This window comes from Aotus nancymaae, unplaced genomic scaffold, assembly GCF_030222135.1.
Source record: "Aotus nancymaae isolate 86718 unplaced genomic scaffold, 86718_ANA_hifiasm-v0.15.2.pri h1tg000017l, whole genome shotgun sequence".
Classification (NCBI taxonomy): Eukaryota; Metazoa; Chordata; class Mammalia; order Primates; family Aotidae; genus Aotus; species Aotus nancymaae.
Window position 1 is genome coordinate 487,253 of NW_026988429.1, and position 20,686 is coordinate 507,938.

A 20,686-nucleotide genomic window follows, 5' to 3' on the forward strand; every position below is an offset into this window, starting at 1 on the left:
TTGGAGTGCAGTGGCGCAATCTCAGCTCACTGCAACCTCCATCCCCTGGGGTTCAAGTGATTTTCCTGTCTCAGCCTCCTGAGTAGCTGGGATTACAGACACCCGCCACCGTGCCTGGCTACTTTTTGTATTTTTATTAGAGATAGGGTTTTGCCATGTTGGCCAGACTGGTCTCAAACTCCTGACATCAGGTGATCCACCTGCCTTGGTCTCCCAAAGTGCTGGGATTACAGGCATGATCCACAGCACTCAGCCTAAAATCATTTCTTTCTTTGTCTCATTAGAGCATGGCATACATCTTATCCTGCTTTTTATCTCCAGTGCCTGGCACATGGGAGTGAGTAGTTCAAAAGACACTGGACAAATGGAAAGTAGGAAGAAAGAAGAAAAAGGAAAGCAGGCTGAGCCTGAGAAAGACTCCTTGCACTAAGCAATGAAACACCTCCCGTGCCCTTACCCCTCCATGCTGCCAGCAACATACCTGCTAACATACTTAGCTACATACCTGCTAAGATTCAGGCCAGCTGCAGGTGGGCTCTGAGCAGCCTCTCTGACTCTGGACTAGACTATGTGACTGTGAGGCCCTTAGAACAGATGGCAGAAACAGAAGATGATGATAAGCCCTTTGATTCTGCCCTCAGAGCCACCCCCTCCCCATGATCCTGAAGGCCACTTTGGATCATGAAGTGCCTCATAAGGAGGGAATTGCAAAAGACAGAAGAAGCCTCAGGCTCTGACTTCATAGAAGTGCAACATTAGCCCTGGACTCCCTTCTCAGACTTCTTCTACATGAGAAGGCTACAAACTACTTTTTTTGTATTTTTGAGACAGAACCTTGCTCTGTCACCCAAGCTAGAGTGCAGTGGCCCAATCTCAGCTCACTGCAACCTACGCCTCCTGGGTTCAAGCAATTCTACTGCCTCAGCCTCCCAAGTAGCTAGGATTAAAGGGGTGTGCCACCACCATGCCTGACCGGAAAGCTATAAACTTGGACGCCACTGTTTAGGATTTTATCATTGTATACAATTGTGCTAATACATCCTGTGGCTCTGAGCTTGTTGCAACGTTCTCTCATGCCTAATTTGGGGCCCAGCTTGTGATGCAGGTATGTGCCCCACGGCTTACATTTGGTGACCCCAGACAGATGTTACCTGGTACTGGACAGCCTCTGCAGTGATAGGTAGTTCCCTGGCCACCAGAGCTGGCACATGGGAGGAATCAGAGAAGGGGGTTGGGAGAAACTGAACCACCTTGTGCGAGTCACTGAACATCTCTATACCTTACGTTCCATTGCTTTGAAAACAAGCAAGACAATCTTTAAGGTCCTGACAGTCTCCTGCTTAAAATACCTGCCTTACACATGAATAAGTAGCTTGGAGTAGATGGAGGACTTGGGTTTAGACATCACACAAATCTGGGTTCAAATCCTAGCTGGGGCACTCCTAGGCAGCGCAACTTGGACAAGTTCCTCTGCCTCTCTGAGCTTCTGTTTTCCTTAACTCTGAAAATGAAACTAATTTTGCAACTACTTTTCAAGTGGTACCAAGAATTAGAAATATTGTAGACAAACTTCTGGGCACAGAGTAGTCACTCAGTAAATGGAGCTGGTAGGTGCATGTGAGTGGAGAGAGAGAGAGTTGGAGAGTGTTCACAGAGTCTAGCTGAGCTGAGCCTTGAAGTGTGAGGTGAGGAGCATTTGGGCAGGTAGGGCAGGCAGGATGGTCCAAGCAGGGGAGCAGCACAGGCAAAGGAAGGGACACACATGATGCGATGGTGAAGGGTGGGGTGCGCCAAGGTCCTAGTGGGATTAGACTGCATGCCCCTAAGTGTGATACCACTGCAGACCGAAGTGAGGGCTGCTTGCAGCTAAGGAGCTACCTGGATCACATGGCATTCAAGCTGGGCATTAAGTGAAGCAGGATTTTTAGAGCAAGACTAGGTTGAGGGTGATCTGGAGTAAACACCATAAGCAAAGACAGGGAGCTAAGAAAAGATCCTGTGTGGCAGGGGGGTTGGGCAGGGAGACCGCAAGGCTGGAGTAGAGAGCAATAGCAGGAGAGAAATGCTCAAATGTTTTAAATAGAGTGCTGGTAAGACAAGCCAGGTCAGCCAAGCCTCTGTTGCTCACACTGTTTTCTTACCTGTTTCTTTCAGCATTTCTGCATAAGCTGTGTCTTTGAGGCCACAGCTCAAATGCCCGGGTCTGGAGGGAGTCACTGAGGGCCCTTGGGAGACCCAGCAAAGAGGGCTGGTGCGAGACTTCTGCTCAGAAGGTGGAGGGCTGGGAGAGCAGGCAGGCATTCACTCTGCTTCCTTCCCGCCTGGTGGCTGGCTGCATGCCCTGAACTTGACCTCAGATGACCTGCATGTTCCCTTCAGTTCCACTGCCAGGAGCAGTGAGCTTCATCTTTGGCTTTTTTTCTCCTTCAAAGCAGAGATTTTCTCTCTGCTCAAAGTGGGTTTGTTGTTGTTGTTGTTGTTGTTTGGAGATGGCTTTCTAACTCAGTCTGGAGTCAGTGGTACAATCTTGGCTCACTGCAATCTCCTCCTCCCGGGTTCAAGTGATTCTCCCACCTCATCTTCCAGAGTATCTGGGATTTACAGGCGTGTGCCACAATATCCAGCTAATTTTATAGTTTTAGTAGAGACAGGGTTTCACCATGTCAGCCAGGCTGGTCTCAAACTCCTGACCTTAAGAGATCCGCCCACCTCGGCCTCCCAAAGTGCTGGGATTACAGGCGTGAGCCACAGAGCCTGGCCTCAAACTGGTTTTTGCAGCTCCCAAAATCTCCCCAGTACTTGGACAGGACCTTGTCCAGTAGGGTGTCTGCCGTTGTCTGCCTTTTCTCAGTTTAGAATGATGATTTTTCTTTTTCTTTTTTTTTTTGAGATGGAGTTTCGCTCTTGTTACCCAGGCTGGAGTGCAATGGCGCGATCTCGGCTCACCACAACCTCCGCCTCCTGGGTTCAGGCAATTCTCCTGCCTCAGCCTCCTGAGTAGCTGGGATTACAGGCACGCGCCACCATGCCCAGCTAATTTTTTGTATTTTTTAGTAGAGACGGGGTTTCACCATGTTGACCAGGATGGTCTCGATCTCTTGACCTCGTGATCCACCCGCCTCGGCCTCCCAAAGAATGATGATTTTAATGGTGCTAGATCATTGTATAGGTAAGTATATAAAGACTAAGGGTGTGTTTGTACGAATGGGATTGTGTGAGAAATGTTTTTCCCAAGCAGACATAGCTAGTTAGCAGAGCTGGAATAGCCCAGGTGTCCTCACACTCAAGCCAGTGCTCGCTGCCCTGCCTCTGAGCTCCTTAACTCTGTATACCTCAAATTTAGTAAGGCAGGGAAGTGTGGACCTCAGCTAGTCAATTTGCAAGTCAAGATTAATGTCAGCGTCTTGAAATCCTTGTGTGAAAAAGTGAGTTGTGTTTCAGGCATTGTCCTTATTAACCCACCACATGCTTAGATGTTCTGTGGTCAGGCTGGCATGCAAAATAACTCCAAAAATGCCTGGATTTGTCCGACATCACTGATTAGTGGTTGCTTTAGAAGACTAAATCCAGCATGAGCCTTAGTAAGGTAGAAGGAACTACCACAGTTTCTCCTTGATCAAATGCACAGAATACTTAACAAGGAATGGATTGACTTCTAATCAACATACAGGCTAAAATTTATTAGTCCCAAATAGGCTGGTGTTGCTCAAAAACCTCTTCGGAGTTACCTTTGGAGCCAGTTTATGGGTCCCTGTAGAGCCAGGCTCTGTTCACCATTCAGCAAGAACACACTGAGTGTCTGTATGGCAGGCACCGAGTACAGTGGGTAGCAAGACAGACACACACATACTTACAAGTGACCTTTCTACTTAAAAAATAAAATGTCTTACCCAGGTTACACTACCGCCTTAATCACCAGGTTTGGTTCTGAAAGATATTTTTGGCTGCTTTCTAAAATTAAGCTCTTCTACAGAGGATGGAGAATAAATTCACTGATTGAAAATACTCAGAAAAAAAAAAAAGTAGCTTAGACAAAGGCAATCTCAAATGAGGAATTCCCAAGACATTTTAAGCTATGGTAATACAACCTCACAAGGAAACAGTTTAGATAAGAACATTTATTTGGAAGTAGACGTTCTGGTGTGTTTGTTAAAAGTGCAAAGGCACGTTGTCAGGAGAACAAGGTTTTGACTCCTGGAGGCCAGCCACTTTTCAAAGCAGGAACGACCATATGATCTGAACCAACCCAGGTCTATTGGCTGCCTTCCCCTGCTGATGAGTCCTCTGGCTAGGACTGCCCCAGGCATCCACATTTGACAGCACCTGCCTAAAAGACCTGCAAATCAAGTCAAATGACAAGATGGACAGTTTGGAAACAAACCTGCTTATTTGCATGGGTCCCAGTGTTGTCAAGGATATTCCATTGATCAAAGATCATTGCTATAGTCTGAATATCCAGGTTCTAACAAGAGTACATTTGTATATACTTTCTGTTTCACACAGTACTTACTTCCTCATTTATCCTCTCCTTGAAGCCACAACTCTTGTGGTGGAACATTAAATATTTTCATGTTACAGACAGACACACAAAGATTCATTTAAATCATGTGCCCAAAGGACCACCTACTAGGCTTGAAACTAGGTCTTGCCATTCCTCCTGCAGTGCTCTTCCAACAGACCACAGAGGCCTAAACTCCAAAACTCCTACTCACTACTGCAAGCAGTGGTTCCCAGCCTGGCTTCACACTGGAGTCCCCATGCCTCAGGGCGTGACCTGACATTGCTAAAGACCCCATGGGGTGGGCACCAGGTTCATACAACCGGATCTCTGGAAGTGGGGCCTTGACATTGGTATTCCTCAAGTTCTCCAGGTGATTCCACCGCGAAAAGTCTTGGTTATTCTATTAGAGAATTATCAGAATTTGCTCACTTCTCTTTCAAAGATCTACTTAAAGGCATTGACGTTCCACTTGTCGTAGTCTCCTTCTTCTTCTTCTTCCTTCTTCCTCTTCTTCTTCCTTTTCTTTCTTCTTACTTCTTCTTTCTTCTCCTCCTCCTCCTCCTTTTTGTCTTCCTTATTCCTTCTTCTTTCTTCAACGGACTCTTGCTCTGTCACTCAGGCTGGAGTGCAGTGGCACAATCATGGCTCACTGCAGTCTCAATTTCCTGAGCTCAAGCAATCTTCCCATCTCAGCCTCCAGAGCAGCTGGGACCACAGACACACCCACCATGCCCAGCTAATTTTTTTTCTTTTTTGTTTGTATAGATGGGGTCTCCCTATGTGAGCCAGGCTGGTCTCAAACTCCTGGGTTTAAGTGATACTCATGACTTGACTTCCCAAAGTATTGAGATTACAGGTGTGAGCCATGGACCTAGCCTTAATCATTCTTTAATATTGAACATTTAAGTTTCTTTTTTTTTTTTTGCTATTATAAATAAGTCCTCCAACAAGATCCTTGTACTTAGATCCTTACAGTCTTTGCAAAACTGAGTATTTTTGTTTTGTGATCTGCCAATTTGCTATAGTTATTAATTAATAAAGGTGTTTTTTTGTTTGTTTGTTTGTTTTTTGTTTGTTTTTTTTTTTTTTGAGACGGAGTTTCGCTCTTGTTACCCAGGCTGGAGTGCAATGGCGCGATCTCGGCTCACCGCAACCTCCGCCTCCTGGGTTCAGGCAATTCTCCTGCCTCAGCCTCCTGAGTAGCTGGGACTACAGGCACGTGCCACCATGCCCAGCTAATTTTTTGTATTTTTAATAGAGACGGGGTTTCACCATGTTGACCAGGATGGTCTCGATCTCTTGACCTCGTGATCCACCCGCCTCGGCCTCCCAAAGTGCTGGGATTACAGGCGTGAGCCACCGCGTCCGGCAATTAATAAAGTTTTTATATATATATATTTTTTTGGATGGAATCTTGCTCTGCAGCTCAGGCTGGAGTGCAGTGGCGCAATCTTGACTCACTGCAACCTCCGCCTCCCAGGCTCAGGCAGTTCTCCTGCCTCAGCCTCCTGAGTAGGTGAGTGGCACCTGGCTAATTTTTGCTTTTTGTTTTTTTTAGATGGAATCTCTCTCTGTCGCCTGGATGGAGTGCAGTGGCGCAATCTCGGCTCACTGCAAGCTCCGCCTCCCGGGTTGAAGCAATTCTCCTGCCTCAGCCTCCGAAGTAGCTGGGATCACAGGTGCAAGCCACCACACCCAGCTAATTTTTGCATTTTTAATAGAGACGGGTTTCGCCATGTTGACCAGAATGGTCTCTATCTCTTGACCTCATGATCCGCCTGCCTCAGACTCACAAAGTTTTTTTTAGTAGAATCAGGGTTTCACCATGTTGGCCAGGCTGGTCTCAGATTCCTGACCTCAGGTGATCTGCCCACCTCAGCCTCCCAAAGTGCTGGGATTGCAGGTGTGAGCCACTGCACCTGGCCTGGAGTTTTTATGTCTTTATTGGCCATTTGTATTCCTTCTTTTGTGAATGTTCACATCCTTTGCCTTTTTGTTCCCTTTTGTGCGTCCATCTTTTCTTACCTACTAAGTATATAACACCTTTCCTGTTCATTTGTTTTGTAAATATTTTCCCATAGTTTATCATTTAATTTGGTTTGTTGACATACAAAAGGATTTATTGATTTTATGCTTAGAAATGTTCCTTGATGATAAGGTAAATAGTTACCAACATTTTCTTCTATAGGTCTCAATAAAGAAATGCCTGGTAGGGGCCGGGCTTGGTGGCTCACGCCTGTAATCCCAGCACTTTGGGAGGCCGAGGCGGGTGGATCACGAGGTCAAGAGATCGAGACCATCCTGGTCAACATGGTGAAACCCCGTCTCTACTAAAAATGCAAAAAATTAGCTGGGCATAGTGGCAGGTGCCTGTAGTCCCAGCTACTCGGGAGGCTGAGGCAGGAGAATTGCCTGAACCCAGGAGGTGGAGGTTGCGGTGAGCCGAGATCGCGCCATTGCACTCCAGCCTGGGTAACAAGAGCGAAACTCAGTCTCATTAAAAAAAAAAAGAAATGCCTGGTTATATAGAAGCAGTTTATCTGGCTACATGGGATTTTATTGTTCTGGACTAAGAAACTGTTCATCTCCTACAGGAATATGACTTGGAATTATCAAAACTACACTACTTTTGTAATATATGTTCCTTGAACTACCTTGCCCAACACAGGATGATGCAAAAAAAAAACCAAACAAAAAAACCATGTTGGTAGTTCCTACTTTGTAGGGCAAAACATTTTACAAAGCAAGCAATACAGCATAGCCTCTCACAAAAGACTGCCCCACCCCAAAACTAACAAAGCCCATTTCCATCCTGTTTTCAAAAATAGGGTGGGTCTTAGGATGGTACCACTGGGCTCTCTCAGCCCTGGGGAGAGATGTTCCTTTAGCCTGAGTTTCTCCTGGTCAAGTGCTTTGGGGACAGGGTTACTCTGGCATGTAATATTTGGGATATGACATATGCATAGTAAAAATTATTTGTTTATCTGACACTCAAATTCAACTGGAAGTCTTGTGTTTCTATTTGCTAAATCTGACAACCCTGATCCTTTGGTTTTTCTCTGTGTCTTAATGTTCGTGCCCTTGCCCCAGGAGGGCCCACAGGAAGCAGCAGACAGACCTGGCACTTCTGGCATGCTGCATAAAGGAATTTACCTGTTTACCTTCAAAGAGGGCTCTCATGGCTAAGGGGAACCTCCCTCTTGTGCCCCTGAGACATTAAAAAAAAAAAAACCCACTGCATTTACCTTTTCTACACAGATCAGCCATGTGCTTATAAACCTAAGCTCTTCACCCAGACCTCATGGGTCGCTTCCAGGCTTCCTACACGTCATTGTCCTTCTTCCTCTTTTTTTCTAGCAGCCATGATGCTGCTCATGGGTGGCCATCACCACCTCGCTCACATGCCCTTGGTCCACTGCATGCTCCTGTTCCAGTGGCCAATCTGTTAGTTCCTCTTTGGCTTCTTTCAGCCTTTAATACCCTATTTTCTGTCTTACAGAGTTTGTTGTTGTTGTTTTTGAGACAGAGTCTCCCTCTGTCACCCAGCTGGAGTGCACTGGTGCGATCTGGACTCATTGCAACCTCTGCCTCTGGATTCAAGCAATTCTCATGCCTCAACCTCCTGAGTAGCTGGAACTACAGGCCCACACCATCATGCCCAGCTAATTTTTGACATTTTTAGTAGAGACAGGGTTTTCACCATGTTGGCCAGGCTGGTCTCGACCTTCTGACCTCCAGCAATCTGCCCTCCTTGGCCTCCCAAAGTTCTGGGATTACAGGCATGAGCCACAGCGCCTGGCCTATCTTACAGATTTTTGATTCACTATAAATAATTAGATTGTTTTCCAGAGGCTGGATGTTAAAATTAAAGTGTAATGTGGTTTGAGATGGCTGAGTGTCATGGGGATGTCCTAAAGAATGACAAGAAGACTGAGACATCAGCTAATCACATCCCTCCCTGGTTTAGCAGATAAATAGTACAATGTGGAGAATACAGCATATCTCCCCAGGAATGATGCTGATATAACACCATATGGCTTGATCCATTAGTGCAGGCATTTCCAAGAAGGCCTCTCCCAGCTCTATGAGGGATGCCTGGGTCCTTTTTATCTCTGCCCTAAGTAACCCTACCTTCTGAGGGATTTTAAAGCAGAGTTTCTTAATTATAAGGGTGCCTAGGAATCACCTGGAAGTCTTGTCAAAATGCAGATTCTGGCCAGGTGCCACGGCTCACGCCTATAATCCCAACGGCTGGGAGGCTGATGTGGAAGGATGATTTGAGGCCAGGAGTTTGAGACTGGTCTGGGCAATATAGTGAGACCCTGTCTCTACAAAAATTAAAATTAAAATTAGTACAGGGTGGTACCACACACCTGTAGTCCCAGCTACTGAGGAGCCTGAGTCAGAAGGATCAAGTAAGCCCACGAGTTCAAGCCTGCAGTGAGCTATGATCAGGCCACTGCACTCCAGCCTGGACCACAGAGTAAGACCCTGTCTCTTGTGGGGAAGCAAAAAAAATTCTGATTCAGTGGCTCTAAGGCCTGCTGAGATAGTGCACTTCTGCAAACTCTCAGTGGTACCGCTGCTGCAAGCCCACAGACCGACCACACTTTGAGTAGCAGGAGTTTGAAACTTTTATTCCTGACCTGCTACAGGATGGCCCAGGCACCTCATCATCTTAATTCCAGGACCCTGCCTGCCCATGCCCAGGAGGTCTGAATCAATGGCAATGAAATCTGTGTCTGTAAGAGAGAGAGACCACGAAGTAAGGGGAAGGGAGACAGGCTGAAGAGGGGAGAGCATGAAGCCTGAGAAAGGGCACCAGTTCAGGACAGTTTAGCCTGGAGCTGGTAGGACCTAGCGTTGATTGAATATGGAGGGAGAGAGAGAACGAGGGAGGCACTTGGCAAATTGTCTCCACCTGGGGAGGCTGGCTAGGGGCTCCTACTTAATGTCAAGCCTCATCCTGGGCACCTGGATGCCATTATAGCCAATTATCTTCTGTAGCACATAACATCTGAATTGATTATTGTATATAGTTTAACTCTGGTTGTCATGGTTACATATGGTAAGACTGTTGTAAGACCATTTCTCTGATAAGTGGGAGGAAGAATCAGAGGACTGAATGGAAATGAAAGGATAGGACAGTTTGAGTGCCTACTGTCCACCAAGGTCTGAGGCAGGACTTTGCCATAGGTTGGCTCACTCAGTCCTCTGCAAAGGAGTCTGCATAGGAAGTATCATGAGTCCCATCTTTAGAGATTGGAAGGAGGCCAGAAGGGGGAAATTACCTCACCTACAGTCACAAACTAGTATACGGAGGAGCTGAAAATGGAACTCAAGGAACCAGTGGGAGCATCTCAATGCATGGGGAAGGGGGTAGACATTGTGGGGGACAGGGAAGCACAACGTCCAAGTGGAAAGAACAGGGTCTCTGAGGATGGGTGCCACGGCACTGTGAAGTACCTACAAACGGGGCTCAGTCCTCACCCACAAAAGGATATGGGGAAGGGAAGCCTCGAAGATGAAAGGGGTTGATACCATGTTCAAGTCTCAGATGGGACAAGCAGGCTTCTGCTGAGCAGGAGATGGGACAGAAGCAACACATGGAAACAAGATCATGAGACAAGCCAACTGAAATTGAACCAATCTTTTAGGGATGCTCAGCTCCTTCTATACAGCACTGTTCTAAATGGATTCCTGTGATTTGTAGTTCAGGAATTTCACTTTTATACTATATGTATTTTCTGTGGTTCCCCTCAGAATACATACATATTTTTGGTGTCTTTTTTTTTTGAGACAGGGTCTCATTCTGTTGCCCAGGCTGGAGTGAAATGGCGCAATTTTGCTCACTGAAGCCTCAACCTCCTGGGCTCAAGTGATCCTCCCACCTCAGCGTGTGCACAGCTGTACCTGGCTAATTTTTTTGTAAAGTTGAGGTCTCACTATGTTGCCCAAGCTGGTTTTGAACTCCTGAGCTAAAGTGATTCGACTGCCTTGGCCTCTCAAAGTGCTGGGATTACAGGTGTGAGCCACCAAGCCCAGCCTGATATTTTTTTTAAACAAGTACTAACCTTGATTTAATGTTGGAGTTTAATCAAGAGGCAGATCATAGGACCTGGTTTTCCCCACCAGAATCTCAGGCTCTGACAGGGGCTGCTGCTGGGTCTCTTCGTGGCCATTGTCAAAATGGACCTCAAATGGGATGTGTTCTTGCTTGGGATGTGTTCTTGCTGACCTAATTCACCAACTTGCACCTTCTCTGGGCTCCTTGGCACTACCATCTACCCTGTTGTTCTTCCAGAAACCTCCCTTCCTATACCCTCGTCCTGTGGATCTGACTTGGTAAATCTTTCTTGACATTTCTCTCCCTCCCCACCACCGTTACCCTAATGTAGACCATCATTTTGTTTTCTCACTTAGGTTTCTGCAACAGCCTTCTAGTTGCTCTCTCTGCCTCTATTCTGACACCCTCCTCTAATACATTCTCTATATAGCAGCCAGTATAAGATGTGGTCCCTGTACACATCTGAGGGGATGGGACAGACCCAGGCATGCCTGTGATGTGATTGGTGGGCCCCTTACCCAATCTCAAGAGACCATCAAAGGTTTCCTGAAGTGTCATCTGAGCTTAACCAGGAAGGATGAGTGGGTGTTAATGGCAAGAAGGCAGGAAACGCCTCTGCTAAAGCTACGCTGTTTTAGAAGTTTCCTTTAGCAGGCAGGCTCCTTGTGTCACATATACCCTGAGTACCTTCCTTTACTGGATTTCTTTCCCTGTTTACAAATGAGTTTCTACTGAGTTTGTCCCACGGCCACTCACCTCTTCTACCATGCTTCCTTTAACTCCAATTTTTTTTCACTCTAAATTTTTGAACCTGCTCTAGTGCAAGGAATGGCAATCCTTTACAGTAGGACTCTCTAATATGCGTTGCCAGGAGGGAGGAATGCCCTGGAAATGGCATTCAAGTATACACATATACATTCAACACACACACACACTCCCTATATGTTATTAGTGCTGTTAACCAAATACTTCCGTTTATTCTTCCTGCAGATAGCAGGATTGACCTTATTGCACTTTCCTGCCCCCTTGTAACTTTCTTTGGCCAGTGAGATGAGAGCAGAAGTGATGTGTGTCACTTCCAGGTAAAAGCTTTAAGAGCCAGAGCTAGTTTTGCCCCATTCTTGTTTCCTGCCTTCAGGGTTAAGATGCATGTCCAGTTGCAGCAGCCTGGATGCCCGAGTGACTGTGGGAAACGGAGCTCCTAATGACCCATAATGGACACATTTTGTCATTGAGAAATATACTTTTGTTACGTTAAGCCACTGAGATTTGGGGATTTTCTGTTACTGTAGCACAGCCTAACTGATCCTGACGGATACACCCTGTCAACCAAGGCTCAGGGGCACCAAGGCCTTTATCCCTGTTGGTATTCTTTCCATTATGATGGGTACCATTGTCTTCCCCTGTATGTAATGAAGTAATGAAGCCTGTATGATTCAACCTAAATTCAAAATGCAGTCACAAAACTAGTTATAAAACATGAGGACATTTGTGTGGGGCTATTTAAAAACATAGTAGCCAGGTGTGGTGGCTCATGCCTGTAATCCCAGCACTTTGGGAGGCTGAGGTGGGTGGATCACGAGGTCAGGAGTTTGAGACCAATCTGGCCAAGATAGTGAAACCCTGTCTCTATTACAACTACAAAAATTAGCCAGGCACGGTGGTAGGCGCCTGTAATCTCAGTTACTCGGGTGGCTGAGGCAGGAGAATCGCTTGAACGTGGGCGGCGGAGGTTGCAGCGCACCGAGATAGTGTCACTGCACTCCCGCCTGGATGACAAAGTGAGACTCCGTCTCAAAAAAACAAAAACCCCAAAACAAGACAAAAACAAAAAAAACATAGTATAGATATCCTACACGTCACACTCACCAACGCAGGTCCACAAGCAACTTACTAATGAGTCTCCCTTTCCCCGAGAGCAAAATGCTGGCTTCTGCCCAGTATCAGCTCTAGCATTAGTGGGCTAATTTCAGAGGTCCTGGATTGTAGGCCTGATTCTGCCACATAGTTGTGACTGACCTTGGACAAATTAACCCTCTGAGCCGCAGTTCTCTCATCTGTAAAATGGTGATGATACTAAAAACTGTGTCATAGATAAGGAAAGTTAACATTTACACATTTGTTGTATTCACCACTCTGTGCTGACAGAAGGATAATGTGTGTGGAAGTGCTTTGAAAAAGGAAAGCTCTGTGCAAATATTAGTCGATAATATTTTTAGCCAATACATGATCAGAGAAATAATACATCCAAAATCAAATAAACCTCCCGATGCCTTCAGTCTTTAAAACTAAGCCCAGATATGGACATCGGTATGTATTTACATTTCTACAAAAGGTCCCCTACACAAATCTCATTCTTAAATTAAGGACAAATTACTTATTAGCTGAAGAGGAGAGAGGTCAAGTACCTCAAAGGAGGCTAGTCACATCAATCATCTGAGTTCAGCAGCATCCAACAGTGTTAGTTCCACATGTTAACTTCCTGAAGAACCACAGGCTTGCACATCCAATTACGCTTCCTGTCCCTTTCTTTCCCCATGCGGAATCCACTTCAGTTCATCAATGGAGTAGGAAAGCCTCCCTGTTTTGCAGCCTTCCCTCCATGCTCCAGGCATCCAGGGAAATGCCCCTGCCACCCCCATTATCCCTTGAGTTCTTAGGGCTTCCTCCTCTAGCAAGATTTCCCTTTCCAGCCCTTGGGGCAGCAGCACAGCCTGGCTCTGACCTCGCAGGAACAGTCGCCTAAAAAAGGCTCCGCCCTCAGCCGCTTGGGGTGGTGCCTGCCCAACTTGCTCCTAAAAGGAGCCTCTCTCCCTCTGTCTACTCTAAGCGCCTTGGGGCCTAATTGCAGTCTGCCTAGGTGCTGAACTTGTTTCTTCCCGGCTTGCTGTAGTCCAGTGCTTCTCTAACTTGACATCACCTGAAGGGTAATTAAAACAGATTGCTGGACCCGCCCCCAGAGTTTCTGATTCAGTGGGGTTAGGATGGGACTGAGAGCTTGCATTTCTAGCCAGTTCCCAGGAGATGGTGATGCTGCTGGTGCCAGAGCTCCCTTCTCGAAACCACTGTGTGTAGGCTAATAGAGCCCCAGGAGGGAGAGGCTCATCCCATCCCCAGGCCCACCTCCGCTGCTCTCCTGCCCTGAGCACAGTGTGAATAGGGAATAGCCGCAGCAGCCCAGGAGGCAGGAGAACTGGAAGGCAGGACCTGAGGAGTGTAGACTGTTTTATCTTAGGCATCCCTGATCAGTTTGTGCAAGTCATGAAGCAGGCAGGAAAGAATCCTATGGGTCTTCAGTGTTATTGGGGTCTCTCATTGATCAGGCTCTACTCACCTCGTCTCTTCCTTCAACACAGTGGTTGGGTGCTAGCTCTAGGGTTACAAGGTGAAAAGACAGCGTGCTAGCCCTCCAGAGTTTGTAGGAACTGGGAAGGAAACATGTAAACCATTACAGTGCCCAGTGCTGATGAGATAACTCTTCCTATGCAAGGAGAGTCAAACTTCTGTGGAGGGAGAGTGGGTGGGGCTCTGGAACTGTCTGAGTGGCTGGAGGTTTCACGGAAGAACTAGCACTTAGGACTTGCAGGATGAATGGGAATTTGGCAGGTACAAGCGGTAGCTGAGAAGCGGTAGCTGAGAAGGGATGGGATAGGAAGTGTTTTCCCCAGGCAGAAGGAATGAGCAACAAGACTGCCGAAGTGTAAGGTTCCAGAGGCTGGGATGGTTTGACAGCCAGCTCTCCAGCCTGGCCAGGTTCCCTCCAACCTTTCTGGTGGCCCCTTCTCAGCTCCTGTCCATCATGGCTGGTGTTCCCTGGGGCTCTGTCCTGGCAGCCTTTTCCTCTCTCTCCACTTTTACCACCAATGAGCTCCTCCACTCCTGAGGCCTCACTGATGGGGCCCAAATTTGTTTCAAACCCAGGCCACGCCCCCTCAGCTGCACACTCACCTCCAGAGGACGTCCCCATCCCCAGGCATCCTTCCTTGTGCATTTTGTCACAGTGAATGGCACCACCATTCACCCACTTACCTAAACGAGAGGGCTTTATGAAATGACCCTCTCATAGATTGCTGGAGAAGAGTAAATGGCACAGGAACTTGCTGGTGCCATTTACCCAGACAGAAAACAAGAGGATGGCTGCTGAGCTCCTCTGAAAGTCCACAACTTACTGGCCGAGTGATCTTGGGCAAGTTACTTAATATGTTTTTTTATCCATAAAATGGCTTTGATGATACTACCTACCTCACAAGGTTGTCATATGGATTAAACAATATTAGTTGCTGTTATTCATTGAGCCCTATATTAAGTCCTTTACTTGGATTCCCTTGAAGATGGAGTACCTAGTCCAAGGTCACACTGTTACCAAGTGGCAGATTCAGGTTTGGAAGCCAGAGTTCTCTGGCTCCAGAGCCACCTTCTTCACCTAACTGTCACACTTTCTGAAGACTGTATACCAAATAAGGAAATGCTTACGGTACAATGTTAAGAGGATGGCAAATTGTAAAATCAGTGCGAGTAAATCCGCAAATAGCAAAGGCTGCAAGGAAATAGAGCAAATGGTTAAATATGGTTGTTAATTTGGTAATTTTTTCCCTCTAATATCTGTATTTCTCATATTTTCTGTATACACTTTATTAAATTACTTATAACATCAAAAATACATTACATTAAAAACAATTATGAGTCTACAATCTGTTTCCCTGTTTGATTGAAAATTACACTCTTCTTGATATTTCTTCTTGGTTCTAGTCTTACTACCCTGAACAGAAACTCTTCAATCCTCTCAAAGGCCGTGGTAGGAAGCGGGTATTGCAGCCATGTCCACCTCCACCCACCCCTCGCTGACAACCTGGATCCTGGAGCAAGCTGTCAAAATCCGAGGGACGTTCCAGACAGAACCCGGGCTGCTTTACCGCCTAGGGCTTTCTGGACAGCGCTACTTCAGATCAGTTACTTTTTTTTTCTTTCTTTCTAAATAGCCGGCCGAATGCTCTTTTTCCAGTTCTGGCTGAGTTGTTAGCTGCAGCCGGGCGCCGACGCCTGCCAGGTACCTGGCTCCGTGAACACCGCCCAAACTGGTCAGGCCAGTCCGTCCTGTGGCTGTTTCTGCCAGGACTCGCCCAAGTGTGTGTACGCGTGTGTGTCATAGAGACCCACCCTGCTCCCCTGCAACCCAGGTAGGTGGAAGGCAGTTGCAGGCAGCAGCCTGGCAGTCAGGCCAGATGGGTGGGGCTGAATTAATGTAACCTGGAATTTCAACTTGGCCTGCACAACAGGTGAGGGAAAAAAGCAGCAGAGAGAACGGGCAGTTTGGCAACTTGGAAATATTCCTGAGCCTTGCCCCTTACCCCTTGCCTGGAACATAGCCCAGGGTGACTCTCCAAAGTGTCTGAGCCAGGTTTTAGGGCTCGGTCGCGCCACGGCCCCCTCAGAGGCTGTCCAAGCCCGTCCTGAACGCTGTCCTCCTCAGTTACCCTCCGCGACGCGCCCGTTCCCCCTCCTCTGGGAGGCAGGGCGGGGGTATCGGATTAGTCTTTGTTTTCGACGCGAAAGAGCCGAGCGCGGAGCAGGGGAGGCTCGCGATGGCGGGGCCGTGGGGTCCACCTGGACAGGGCACTCGGCCGTGACCCCCGCAAGGGTGCCCTTAGCCTCTGCCCCCAAGCAACCCCTTTTTGCCGGCCAGGCTGACTCGGTACGCAAACGCGCGATGTCCCCCATTGTCCTGCTTCGGAACGAGCCAGCGGCAGCCAGGACCGGGGGGTCAGTCGGGCCCGGCGCTTAGGCCTCCCGGGAGCGCCGGGGCCGTCCCGGACCGCTGGGGTCCGCAGGGAGTGACAGGAAGTGGGGACACCGAGGGCAGCTCGGCCGAGGGCCTAGGCTGGGAGGTCCGCGTGCCCCACCCCGCCTCGCCGGCCCTGGCTGCTGCCCCGCCGCAGGGCGAGGGTGACCAGCCCGAAGGGGGCGGCCGCGTCCCGGGAGGGCCGACCACGGGGGTGGGAGCCACTGCAGGTGCAGAGACGCGGCGGCCCGGCCGGAGTCTGCCCCCCGCTGCTCGCGGGCCGCCCGCCCTACCCCTCCCCTCCGCGGGAACCACCAACACCCTCGCCCGGTCCGGGGCCCAGCGGAGCCGGCGGGGCTCGGCGGGGCCGCACGTGTGCGCCCTCCCGGGCGGGGGAGTCCCCGGGCGAGCACGTGCCGCGGTGCGCGGGGGGCGGGGAGTCCCGCGGACGCCTTCATTGCTGCTGCTGCTGCCGCCGCGGCCGCCGCTGCCTCTTCCTTCCTCCTGCGCCGTCCCCTCCTCGGCCCGGGCGGGGGGCTCCGCGCGCCGAGCTCGGTCGGGCCGGGCGCTCCGGGAGGCGGGCGCCCCAGGCGGCGGCGGCGGCGGCCGCGACGGTGGTGGCGGCGGCGGTGCGGGCCGGGAAACTTTGCCCCTTTGTGCGCTCCGCCCCGGAGGCGGCGGGCAGGTCGGTGCAGTCGGTGCCTTTCCGGCTCCGGAGTGGGGGAGGGGCGGCGGGAGGCGCGGGGGGCCCGGCCCGGGGGAGGGGGCGGCCCGGAGCCGGCGGGGGGCCGCTCCTCCGGTGCGGGGGGCCGGGCGGGGGTGCTGCGGGGCGCTGTGCGGCGGAGCTGTGCGGGGGCGGCGGGGCGGCGGGGCGGCGGGGCGGCGGGGCGGGGGCGGGGGCGGGGGCTGCGGAGCCGCCGGAGCCGAGTGGCGGAGGCCCCAGAACAAAGGAGCCCGAGCGGCGGCGCGCGCGCGGCCCGGCCCGCGGCTCGAGCGCGCCCCCCTCCCTGAGCCCCTCGGCGGCGCGGGCCGCCCTCCCAAGTCCGGCCGGCGGGCTGCGCTCGGGCGGCGGGGCAGCGAGGCAGCGGGCGCGGGCTGCCCCGGGCGCGCCCGCACCTCCAGGCCGCTTCCTTGCCGGGGGCGCCGGGGCAGCCCCGCAAAGCGAGGTTCTCAACAAACTTTATTTTGAAAGCTCAGCTCCCTGTTGGAGGGCCCGGCGGCCTCCAGCCAGGGTGTGTGGGGGAATTTGGGCGAAACTCTCACCAGCCCGTGGGGGTGGGGAAGAGAGCAACTTTCTTAGAAATCTCACCTTGACCACCCCCTTGAATCCTTCGTCCAGGGCCCCCAGCAACCCTGAGACCCGAGGCCGCCTCCCTCAGACAGGGAGCGGGTGCTGGGTGCGTCCTGTCTGAGGTTCTGGGCAGGACCTCATTTCAGCAACCCCATCTCTTCCCCCATTTTCTCTTTTCCCAGAAGCAGGAAGAAGTGACACGTGAAAGTTGTCCCTGAGCCCCGAGTGATGCGCTTCCCCTTTCTGTCTTTTTCAGGCAGCGCTGCCTTCTCCAGCGTCCAGACCCTGGAGGAAAAATACCAGGAGAAACTAACTGCTCACTCAGCTCTGACCCCACCACACCCCCACCTGCTCACCTAATGCCTGGGTCCAGGGTGGGTGAGGGTGAAGAACCCACCGGGCCAAGATGATCCTTTTTCTGGGGGCTGCTGCTGGTGTCCTCCCCCAGATCCCGGGCCCCAGCAGGTGGGAGAGTGGCCCCCTACGGAGCCCGATCAGACTGCTGCAGAGGAGGTGAAGAGGGGTTGAGAAGAGGCATCCATCTGGGAGACTGAAGCCACTTGCCTTCATCCTTATAGACTCTTGACTGTTCTAGGCGAGAAGGACCTGTTGGTGGCCTTTGCAGGTGGCAGGAAACTGGACTGTGGCTCTGCCCCTGCACCTATGCCCCCACCTCTGGCAGCATCATGAGTCAGTTTCAGGTGCCCCTGGCCGTCCAGCCGGACCTGCCAGGCCTTTATGACTTCCCTCAGGGCCAGGTGATGGTAGGGGGCTTCCCGGGGCCTGGGCTCCCCATGGCTGGGAGTGAGTCCCAACTCCGAGGGGGTGGAGATGGGCGGAAGAAACGGAAACGGTGTGGTACTTGTGAGCCCTGCCGGCGGCTGGAAAACTGTGGGGCTTGCACTAGCTGTACCAACCGCCGCACGCACCAGATCTGCAAACTTCGAAAGTGTGAGGTGCTGAAGAAAAAAGTGGGGCTTCTCAAGGAGGTAAGCCGGCCCTTGTTAGACTGCCTTGTCCCTTCCTCGAGGGCACGGTGATCCGGGGGTCTTGTTTAAGCAAGGCTTGTCCAGTTGAGCCCATTCTCCCATTTCTGATCCTCTTGGTCCAACTTTGAGTAGGAGTGTAACAGACATGTTTGGGCTCCTTTGCAGCGCTGACAGTTTGTATGAGAGTAACTGGGAAGAAGGGGGCTCTGAGCTAGCACCCTCATCTCTGATGTTTGCATTTGTTAGAGGATGGTGATGTCTATCTTTATCTCTAGAAGTTTCTGGTCCTGCTGCTTGAAGCCTCAGATGTATTTCAAGGTCATGCTAATGCTTGGATGACTTGGGTAGTGATGGTGTAAGATAGGGGATGGAGGCTGATGGATTCGGAGAGAAAGTTTTGGGTTGACAGGGTGGTTTTATGCAGCCCTGATGGAGTGGGATGCTTCTTGCATCGTTTTTCTCAGATGGCCAGAGAGCCAGTTGAAACTGTTTGGGAATCTAATGAGAAACCGATGATTTGGGTTCCCCTATCTTAGTACTTCTTGTGGTCAAAAACTTTAATCTCTGTGTTCTCAGGACCTGGCACAGTTCCTTGGCAGGTAGTAGGGACTCAGATACTAATTGCATGAACGAATGACATGCTTTTGAGACACTGTCAACCCCAGGGAGGTGTACTCCCTTTATTTGGGGGTAGGAGGGTGGAGGAGGAAAGGAGGATTTGGGATGAGAGCAGGCAGGGCGGGAAGAAAAGGGAGAGACAGTGACCTTACCTTGGCCGTCTTTCCCTTCCGTTATAGTGGCGGACTGCCGGCTTGGGGTTGGTGACAACCGCGACAGCAGAGAGTTGGCAGAAGTAGGGCCGAGTGAAGTTGAGCAGCTTAGGAGCAGTGTAGCCGCGGAGGTCGCTCCAGGCAGGGCAACTGGCGCTGGACAGAGACAGAGGCCTGCACTGTCTTGGAGCTCCCCCTTGCTCTACCACTCATTTGTCCAAAGGGCCCAGACAACTCAGGCCCCCTCTCTGGATCTGTCTTTTCCTTGGGGGAAGTGGAGGAGTTGTACTTGATGGCTTTCAAAGCCCCTTCCAGCTGGGTTGGAAGCTGCTTGCTTCTGAGGACTAGGGCCCCTGTGGCTGCGATAGGCTGGCGGTGGGCTGGCAGCTCTTGCTCAGGGTTTCCCTGACCGCTCAGTGCAGAGCTGCATGGCGAGCCGGTGGGGCTGTGGTCCTGTGGCCAGGAAGAAAGATTTAAATGTAGGAGATGGGGAGGTGGGGTTGCTGAATATTTCTGCCCCTTCTCACCTTGTCTTGTCTTCACCCTGTGGAAGCTGTATGTCCTAACCCAGGGACTGCAGACTCGGGGCCCCGTTTCCTCTGTCTCTGGTTGAAGCAGACATCTGGATCACATATGCAGCCACCAGCCCCAGCCTGGGAGACCTCTCTGTTGCTGGTATTGGGGGGAGTTAGCATCCTGCTGGCCCAGTGCTCCGTGGGTCACTACTGAAAGCAGGATGCTATGAAGCTGGTGAGGCTTTACTTCTGGACATAAGAGCTGGTGCTTTGGTGTAAGGAGGAGCTGCTGAGTCTACTTTGTAAAGCTTGGTTCCTTTGCACCCTTCCTTCTAGCATTCCTTTTCTTCCCCAGCCCCCATTGTCTCACTCAGTTCCTCCCATACTCAAACCGGAGGGGTGAGGATGCTGAGCTGCTTGGGCTAGATGTTCTTGGAAGCAGTGGCTCTTGTGAACCGAGTCGAAGTGCTGCTTTTGGCAACAACAGAACATACCTGAGTGAAAGGGGCTGGGAGTGAGGCCAGGGCCTTGTCATCCTGTGGGTAAGCTGTCAGCCCAGGCTGCCGGGTGGTCTTGGTTAAGATATCATGGATCTGGGGTGGCTGAGGCTTAGCGACAACCCTGCTGAGAGGTGTCTGCGTCCCTGTGGACCTTGCCATGGCCAACTGCCCCTCTAAGCCCCAGGGTCAGGTAAGGTGAGGCTGGATGGTCTTGGGTGTCCAAGGACAAAGGGTCTACATGCTGATCTGTGGATCAGTGCTGGCCCACAGTGGA

The 20,686-nt window shown here is 50.6% G+C and overlaps 1 protein-coding gene across 2 annotated transcripts in view; it reads left to right on the forward strand.

Annotated features, from left to right (window-relative positions):
- Nucleotides 1–16,784: 16,784 nt before the first annotated feature.
- TET3 (tet methylcytosine dioxygenase 3) overlaps nucleotides 16,785–20,686 on the forward strand; it is a 121,097-nt gene continuing 117,195 nt past the window's right edge. Inside the window, exons 1-2 of one of the 2 annotated variants that reach the window (XM_021670954.2) lie at nucleotides 16,785–17,032; nucleotides 17,895–18,627. In XM_021670954.2, coding sequence (XP_021526629.2) covers nucleotides 18,325–18,627 — 303 coding nt within the window. In that variant the 5' untranslated portion in view covers nucleotides 16,785–17,032; nucleotides 17,895–18,324. Of the gene's footprint in view, nucleotides 17,033–17,539; nucleotides 18,628–20,686 lie in introns of those variants that run through there. The other variant, XM_064377826.1, reaches the window with a different exon arrangement.